Source organism: Berghia stephanieae, chromosome 14 (assembly GCF_034508935.2).
Source record: "Berghia stephanieae isolate SIO BIC M18660-M18661 chromosome 14, UCSD_Bste_1.3, whole genome shotgun sequence".
NCBI lineage: Eukaryota > Metazoa > Mollusca > Gastropoda > Nudibranchia > Aeolidiidae > Berghia > Berghia stephanieae.
The window spans coordinates 14,043,917-14,053,916 of record NC_088373.1 but is presented as its reverse complement, the minus strand read 5'-3'; the positions used below and the strand labels follow the sequence as shown (position 1 = coordinate 14,053,916).

Sequence of the window (10,000 nt, the reverse complement as noted above, 5' to 3'; positions counted from 1 at the left end):
TTTAGGGTCCGATTCTATCCGACTTAATATACCGTTTTTAGACGCTGGGTCACATACCCGATTCATAAAGGAGTTTTCTATTTATCTTGAATCAATTACCAAATATAGAATCCCGAACGTTATATAAAATCAAAAACACTAAACAAGATCTTCAAAGACAATAGCAGCATGTAACATGTAGAACGAGGCAGGACACTGTGTACAAATATTATAATATATATATTTTTATCGACAGAGATAATAGTTTTGCCAGCCTGTTTCTGATTTAGATTGCAAGCAGTCTTGTGCTATGAGAACCACTTGAAAGAACTAGAAACAGAGGCAGACAGAATACAACATACATTGACTGTCTGCTAGATGAGACAGGAATGGACAACACCCGGGAGCTGCGACACTCATAGAGGACAGGACAGAATGGCGAAGCGTTTTACTAGTAAATTGCGGAAGCATTCAATTCTATTACACATACATCGCATTACATTGAAAAAAGTGATAAATAATTATAGCACATGTTCCAGATGCATCCCTTGTCGAGAAATGCATGCTTTGTTGTATATTTTCTTACGCCATTTTCTTTATTGCAACAAAGAGCAGGAATTATCGGGCAATTTTCACAGATACCAAAAAGCCCGCAATTTGTTGTGTATTTTGAACGGAAATAATCTAGAGAACGATGACTACGGAGAGAGGTTGGGTTTTTTTCTTTGGTGACTGTCAAAGAGGAAGTATCATGTTTTATTTGTAATCAATCTTGCCTGTAAATAAAGTGTTTAAAAGTATCTTTGGAGACTCAGTTCAATTTATTGACTAACATGTTTTGACACGCAGCGCATATTTTTTTTGTGGAGAATATCCCTCACATCCGCAACAATTATAGTCTTGAATATCAGTGACATTTCTCCCTCAAAGCTTATCCCTCGGCTATTTCCGTAGATGAAAGTCAAGTGGACTCAAATCTGGACTATGATGACACCACAGGGGTAATCTGTGCCATGACTGACTTTTTTGTCTTCAAAATGATCGGCTCTCGAACGAAGGTCTGTTGGTAACCTCGGGTGCTGCCCTATCTTGTTACAACCACGGTCGTTCTTAGTCGTCTTTTAGAATAGTCAAAGTAATTATCATGAAATGCTTCGCTTTTGTTGAATTCCATTAAAGTATCACGAACAGCGTTTATCGTTCTGTAGGCCCTTTGTACGACTGGTCATCTGTTGTAAGACGTGATATAGGAGGGTTAATTCACATTTACGAGCTTATTTTAAGATTTATTTCTTACTTGGGAGATAATATTGTTTTCAATTGTCAATTGATATTTTTGTTGTTGCAAACCGTAGCTGGGGTTGTCTTGTTGATTCTATCATTAACAAAGTTTTGACAGCAACGTTAAAATCTACCAATGGAGGTGTCAATTTGCTTCCGTTGAAGTTCGGTGAGTTTCTGGAAATTGTCATTTCAATTTTCTTGGCTATCACTTTTTTGGGATCAACGGTACCTAGCTATAAATGACAGCATGAATAATTGTTTTGACTCTTTTTGTTTAAATATTATGTAGACTTTCATTCACGCTAAAACTTCCAATACACGAACAGCGTAGATAAGATTTTGGCAAAGGCCCTTATAGACCAAACATTAGTTTAACTGAAAACACGAAAAAACATCGGGCCCATGATGAAAATCGCATTCTACATTATTTGGACCTTATTCAACGACCAGAAGCAAAAACCACAGAATAGCATAGGTGATTAATTTACATAATGAACTTACGTGCCAGTCTCACAGTGAATTCTGGTGGAGATTTTACTGTTCCGAAAGTGTTCTTAGCAGTACATCGAAATGTCTTGATGTCATCTGACAAAGTAAATTATCTCTTGTAATTCATATTCCACATCATAATAACTACAAAAATTTTTTATTAGTAGCAAAATAATAATAGTGATAATAATAATAATAATAATAATAATAATAATAATAATAATAATAATAATAATAATAATAATAATAATAATATAATAATAATAATAATAATAATAATAATAATAATAATAATAATAATAATAATAACAATAATAATAATAATAATAATGATGATAATAATGATAATAATAATAATAATAATAATAATAATAATAATAATAATAATAATAACAGTAATAAGGTTGATGATGATGATGATGATGATGATGATGATGATGATGATGATGATGATGATGATGATGATGATGATGATGATGATTATGATGATGATGATGATGATGATGATGATGATGATGATGATGATGATGATGATGATGTGATGATGATGACAACGATGATGATGATGATGATGATGATGATGATGATGATGATGATGATGATGATGATGATGATGACGATGAAAAAGAAATAGTAGTAGAAGAAGGTTAGCAATACGATGAGATTAATAGTTCATGATGAGTATATTTGAATGAATGGTGGAAATGTATTAAAGTGACCAACCTTTATTTACAGGAGTGTACATGAGCAAAACAGACATATCATCTGTTTTAATAGTTTTTTTAGTATCCGACCACGTAGCTTTTTTGGCTTTTGGCATCCCTTCATCAGTGATCTGACATACACATGTTTTCAAATTTTGCGTATGGGTCCATTGAGGTGGTGATGCAGCTTTGGTATAATCAGTACAGTTGGTTATTTTTACCTCCGGCAGTTCTGATGACGAACCGGACAATGTAAAGGTAATCAATAGACGATATTATATATATATATATATATATATATATATATATATATATATATATATATATATATATTTATATATATATATATATATATATATATATATATATATATATTATATATATGTTTTTATGTAGATGTGTGTGTTTGTATGTGTGAAGAGTGGTTTTCCAAAACTCCCTAACTCATTTTTTCCCATTTTAAGATATTATTGATAATATTTCCCCTAAAATTTATCTTTCGTTCTATCATTGTATCATATTTAAACTTTTAAAAAAATTTTAGGAATTTTTGTGCAGTTTGATTCTTAAAATTTGTTTGACGATTCAATTTATTTCAGTGATAGAAAGAACATCCCAAAAAGTAGAAAAATAGACATAGACGATGTCAAATTTGTTTTGGAAAATCCTCTACAAAACCATCACTTGCAAAACTAATCATTGACCTATACATTATCTCCGCACACATCCACTTAAATTCATGGAATAATAAATATAATAATAATAATAGATTGCGCTTTAATAACGCATTTTCCCGTTGGAAGGCTTCATGCGCTTTACAATAGAATCTCGAGAATAAAAAGAAAAATGAAAACATTACATACAATTATTAGCAACAGGTCTATACATATAAGCAAGTAAATATAAAAATTATAAACATACAGGCGCCACAGGGACATAAATAGATACATAAAATTGTTTAATAAGTTGAAATATTAGTTGTCATTGTATAAAATCAATAAACATATAGGGGCTATACAAAATGAAATTATGTCACAACATTTCTTGATTTCTTATGATCAAATCTTATAATATTTATTAAAAAGATACTTTTTAAAATGTTTAAAAAATATTTTTGAATCTAAAACTCTAATGTCGTCGGGCAGGCTGTTCTAACTATGTGGCCCTGCAATTTAAAAGATCTTTCCCCAAATGTTTTAGCCTCCCTTTGGGTTTGTTAAATGACACAATTTACAGTCGTCTACGTCCGTGTCTCTGAATAATAGTTAAGATGATCTTTAAGGTAAGATGGCGAAATGGTGCTTTGGTATTTTCTTTAGAGCCAATTTGGTAGCAAATGCATGCTATTTTATAATTAATACGTGCCTCAACAGGCAACCAATGAAGATTCATGAGTGATTGTCTAGTTTGAAAAGTAGATATAGTGACAATAAGGGCTGCGATGTTTTAAATGAGCTGTAATTTAGAAATTTGATTAGCTGGAAGGCCTACCAAAAGAGAATTACAATAATCTAGACGAGAAAGTATAAATGCAGAAGTGATTATCTTAGCTGCAGACAACGATAGATAAGGTCTTATGAGCTCGAGTTTTCTAATTTCTATAAAAATAGACTGACATACTTTACTTATTTGAAAATCCATACTGAGAGTTTGATCAAAATCAATTCCAAGATTTTATATGTTTTTATTGTAGGGTAAGGTGGGGGAATTCCACACCCGAGAAAAATTCCACACACACATTCCTTATATCAAGCTCATCGCAGAAAGAATGCAAAAAGACCCATTGGATACTGTTCAAAGTTTTAACTGCCTTTGATTTCTATTTCCTGTTTGAACACAAGAAGCCGTCACTTTTACTACTGTTGAATTCTGACAATTTTAAAAAGATTTTATGAGCCCATCGAGGGTAAGTGCAAAACTCATGGTTTTCAAAAAATGGCAAAATGTTGTTAAATTTTCTTCAACTTTGAAACTCAAGCAAGAATTGCTTAATCATTCGTCGGATATGTAAAATTTACCCCCAGACCTTTCTAGATGCTTTATGTAAGTTGTTGTGCCTATTTTAGATTCATAAATGTCTGGAAATTCCACACCCGACAGGTTTCGAATTCCTTGTGTCTTTTTTTTTTTGAAAATATTTCTCATAAACCTATGTCTTGTCTTAACTTATCTTACTAAATAAAGGTAAATAAATAAATGGATGAATAGCTAAATTAAACAAACAATGTTATTATGGAATCGTTCAAAATGGACCGGTTACGCTTGTCTCTCATCCGTCGACATTGGATGTAAAGCTGACCAAGGCTAAATCAAGGAGTGGATAGGTAGAGCTGTCCGAATAGTCCTTATTTAACAAGCAATGGCAGTGATAGCCAAAAACGAAAACGACAAGGGTATTACTAAATCCTCCAACTTGTTTCTACTATACACTGTACTTATGAGTGCTGGGAAAGCCTGACACTCTTACAACCAGATCTTATATGACCATGTCTCCTTTCCTTACCAGCCTTTTCAGAATTTTCCCCAAAATTTCACACCCACCCAACACAAAAATTGTTTTTTTTTCTTATTCAAACAGAAAAGCAACAAATATATTCTACGCATAATTTTATCAGCAAAATAAACTCTACAACACAGTGTCACGTTATAAAACCTTGTTCTTTAAATTGTGTGAATCACAAAAGAAATCTGAATGATAAAAGTGCTGGTTGGATCGTAAAGAATGTGACAATTTTCCTATGGTTAGAAAGGAGAGGGTTAAGGATGTTGTAATATTATATCCGCATTTCAGTCCATTCCTTTTCCAAGCTTTAACGCTTTTTATTACATTAAATGTATAACGTCAAGAAGATTAGAGCCGGGATGCTGTTCGTGCTTTTTCTATTTTTTCTTTAAAGTGTTGTTGATGGTTTGATGGTTTCCATTATTTAAAAAAAATGCTATTCATTGTTTTCTTCTTTATATGTGAATGTGAGTACAATGATGTTGAGAGTTGAGATCCATTGTGTTAGGATAGACTTGTGTCAGACTCATATTATCCTCATTGTCAATTTAACGTCAATCAAAGTCAAATTATATCAAACCAGAGCACTTTAATCTTATACGCTGTTGTCCACAGACGTATGTCTACACTATTATTGAGTATCTATGTTATTTCCCCTCAAATATGCTTGTTGGAGGCTTCCGAGTTGGCCCTTGCAATGTTTTCTCATCAGACACGTCCTTTCCGTAATTATGTTTGCATTTGCATGGAGGTATATGCACACTTTGATTGTATGTCATTGGTAACTCCAAAATGTTTTTGACTGTGTTCTGAGAGAAGTGTTGCGTTTCAGACCGTGATGTCTAATTATTTCGGTTGTTCAAGTGGAAAGTTGCGGAAACCGATTTTGTGATATTCATTTCAACACATTTTATCAAAGTACTATTTTAGGCAAGTGGCCTTTCCAGGGAGCTCTTTCAACTACTTTTCCATTTTTGAATTGACAATCTAGAGCCCAGTTATTTGCGTTTCCAAGTTGGAAAAATTGGCAGTCATGTATATCCCTAATGTAAACATTGGGATATGCTGGTGAAATCACTGAGTCATTAATACCTCTTTTTATAATATAATTCGTGTTAGAAACAAGGGAACACTGAATTAAGGCATGACTATACGGTATAAATGTCGCAAGTTTCGACCTAAGTCCACCAGTCCAGAAAGTATTGTATGCTTCTGATAGATTTATAAGAACTATCCCTGTCTTCTTTATATTCCAAATTTCTGGTTTGATAGATAAAGTCAGCGCAAGGACATTATATTACCTCGTTGTAGTCTAAAGCTTGCTTGTCGAAGCGGTGTATGTGGATTTATATATGACGTAATTCGTTGAAGTAAAGTATTTTCTGTAGAAGCTTTTAAAGGCAACAAGGAAAAGAACTAGATCGACGGCTAGATGGGGTCATTGGAGGCACTCCTGGTTTTTAGGATGGCAACTACTTTAGCGTTTTTCGAGATTTGAAGGCGAGATACAATATCTCGATAGATGCGTCCTATTCCTGTTTGAAATTTTCATATTGCTTCTTTGTTTTTCTTCAATGATATGGAGACAGTTTAAAAGGCTTTACTAAGATATCGCTTGATGATCCTTTTGTATTTTTTACCTATTTTTGTTTCAAACTTAAAGGGATTTATTTCTGTGCTGTCCTCTTTGTTCGCTTTCTTGGGAAATTTCATCAGCAAATATTACTGGGGCTGTCATTGCTTTCCAAGTCTTTCTAAATGTTTTATAAATTGCCTTGACTCTCTATAATGTTTCCCTCAAAGGATATTTTTGTTGGCATCACACAAGGAAATATCCCTAGATCTATTTTTTTTCTATTTCGACAACCATGGGATTCCATAACCGCTCTCTCGACCGCCGATCTAAAAAGTTCTAATTTCATTTGCAGCATGCAATCGTCTAAGTTATGGTGACCATCAATGGCCTCCCATCCAACCGTCTGGCTTTGATAACTCGGGTTTTCATGTATTATGGTCTTGATCAATTTAAAATTTCAAGGAAATTATAATTCAACTTCAGCAACATTATTAGGTTGCGCCATCTATATCTTACACTGTCTTCTCCGTGACAGTTTATGCACTTACTGTGCCCAGCACATCAATTTTAACTGTTTTCCTTAGAATTCATAGCATCTGTTATCAGCGATGAGTGCTATGCATTGCTATTCATGGCTTTCAAATCTTCTCTCGTACATCATTTTCGAAGTAATAAAGGTATTTTTGTCATGTGGTCTCTGTAAGATGTTTCTCAATCATAAAGTTTCATTCATAAATTGATGACTTTGACTAAGTCGAACAGTTGTTTTTACTTCTCTCTTGATTTATATGCGGCTCGGAAGGTCCTGGGTTTCAGCCTCGCTCAGCGCATAGTTGAGTCCTTGGAAAGGGCTCTTTTCTCACATTCTCTCACCGTATTGAGGTGTAAAATGAATACCTGGTCGTTAACAGAGTTGTCTCTGTCCGAAAAATATGTAATATCGCCTAACCTGCGTCATGTCACGTCCTACATGTTACGTGCTGTTGTTGGCTAGGAACCCCTTGTAAAGCGCTTTGAGCACGTTTAGTGGATATTGCCCTATATAAAAACTCTAGTTTTGTAATATATGCGTTTCTACATAACTCTGCTAAGTCATGTCGTCCACTGACTCTCTAAATAAATGACGATATTAGCATTAGAACGTACATAAAAGTGATCATTTTAATAGCCTGACCATAGTATTTGTTAATTTATAGGTTAATCGTAACCCACGTTAATTGATAACTTAATAATTGCCTTTATTAACACGTAGCCTGACTATAGCCGTTCTTAACTCATAGCTTGACCGTAGCCTTTGCTGACCCATAGCCTGGCTGTAGCTTTCCTTAATTCGTAGTCTGGCAAAAAGTTAAAAACTACGTCACAATCTAATCAACGATCGCGAAAAAGAAGGTGAAAAGTTAGATGTCAATAGTGATTCGGAAGGTAACATATGATCTCATTTGAAAAAAAACCTCAGCAAAGTTTAATTTCTTCTGATGGTCTCACGTGGATTGTTTTAAACAGAGAGCCGGACTATATTTCGGTTTCTATAGCTATAAAATGGCAGTTGAACTTACTTGATGTCTTCTGGATAGGACGCTAGTCTATTGCAAAGTATATTCAAACGAACCCATATATCGCCGATGATTGTTCGATGAACATGGGGAGAGAAACATAATCTCAACTGAACCAGAAATTGATATGGGTCCATATGCGTATTAAGCGAGTGCTCTATCAACTGATCTATCAGGAATCTTGTCGTCCTGTATTGTAACATATATTATTTTGAACAGTGTCAGGCTCAGAGTACGCAGGCTGCAAGCTACAGCCAGGCTGTGGGTTTACGAAGGCTGTTGTCAAGGTTCCTACTTCAAAGGGATGGGTTGCCTTGATAATGAATATTAGTGTTAAAAAATAGAATAATAATTGCCCTTGATGAGTGAAGTTGCAAATATACAGACAAAAATAATATCACAGCAAAATAGTAATTATTGTGTTTATAATAAAATAGATTCTTGTCTAGTACAATTATGATGTTATTAGAAGGACTTTATTCTAATTGTTAATCTTCTTCTTTTTTTTTTCTTCTATAAATAGAATTTAAAAAACTCGAATCCCTTAATTTTTGGTCCTTTTAATATTTACTATCAGGCACCAAAATATTTCTTACTTAGATAACGTTAACAATAATATTTTATGTATGGTTATGAGAATGATTAACTTTGATGATTGTGATGATAATGCTGTGGAGGAGGAGAAGGAGAAGGAAGAGGAGGAAGAGAAAAAGGAGGATGAGGAGGAGGAGGAGGAGGAGGAGGAGGAGGAGGAGGAGGAGGAGAAGAGGGAGGAGAAGGAAATCAGTAGAGAGGAGGATGAAGATGAGAAGAAGGAGGAGATGGAAGAGCGAATAGAGGAAGAAATAAGAAGACAGGGATGAGAAGGAGACAGGAGTGAAGAAGAATGAGAAGAAAAACATACGATGGTCCAAGGGAGAGCAAAAATAAGGAGGCAGAGGTAGAAGCAGTTTATGTGGCTATGTGGTCTAGAGGTATGACACTCGCTTTTGGATCGGAAGGTGCTGGGTTCGAGCCTCGCGCTCGGAGCATAGTTGAGTCCTTGGAAGAAGGTCCTTTACTCACTCTCTCTCACCGTACTCAGGATATAAAATGAGTACCTGGCCGTTTACAGCACTGTTTTTGTCCGAAAAATTGTAATATCGCCTAACAGGCGTTATGTTCCGTCCTATATGTTAAATGTTGCTGTTGACCAGGGACCCCTTGTAAAGCGCTTTGAGCACATTTAGTGGATGTCGCGCTATATAAAGCTTATTTTTAAAAATAATTTTTTTATTAGTTTTGTCATCGGTACTTACTATTAACTGTAAATTCCAACCGTTTCGTAGCCTTAATAGATGATTTCATACTATTGCTAAATTCGCATTGAGCTGTGACTTTTCCTATTTGAGATGGAGTATAAATATAGGTAAAGATGTATACTGAATTGGTGGAATCGTTTTTGTCAAACACATATCCCTTGTCAGCTGGAGAGAGGATAGCGAATGTCGGTCCTGTAAAGCCCGGATTATAATCCCCTTTTGCAATGGTGCAATTAATCGTCACCTTGGTGGTCATGTCAATTTTATCATTGCTTGGACTAGTGATTTGCATTGAAGTTCGAGTCGGGCCATCTGGTGGAAAATCAATAGTTAAAAGACAGTTAAAATAAATGCTGATTTAATATAATACAGTCACAGATTTATAAAAGAATGTCTCGTTTTACATGTACAGGATCTTCACACAAATTCAAATCCTTCACAGTTGTACAAGGTCGGTCCATAGGGAATGAGATTAGCGGAAGAGTAGAGTCCCTTGATTGGACGTCACCCATTGTCTGTGACGTCACCGGCGGAAAAGTTATTAGAGAGAGAACGTCATGTTGGTTGTGCGCATGCGTCTCTCGTCCTCGCGGCTTCCGCACATTGAC

General features: G+C 34.7%; 1 protein-coding gene across 1 annotated transcript in view; it reads right to left on the bottom strand.

The window, feature by feature from the left end:
- Positions 1–10,000, bottom strand: part of LOC144959723 (uncharacterized) — an 81,315-nt gene that overhangs the window by 12,801 nt on the left and 58,514 nt on the right. Inside the window, exons 11-13 of the mRNA XM_078892403.1 lie at positions 9,390–9,704; positions 2,476–2,688; positions 1,765–1,848 (exon numbers count right to left, since the gene is read on the bottom strand). Coding sequence (XP_078748529.1) covers positions 1,765–1,848; positions 2,476–2,688; positions 9,390–9,704 — 612 coding nt within the window. The remainder of the gene's footprint in view (positions 1–1,764; positions 1,849–2,475; positions 2,689–9,389; positions 9,705–10,000) is intronic.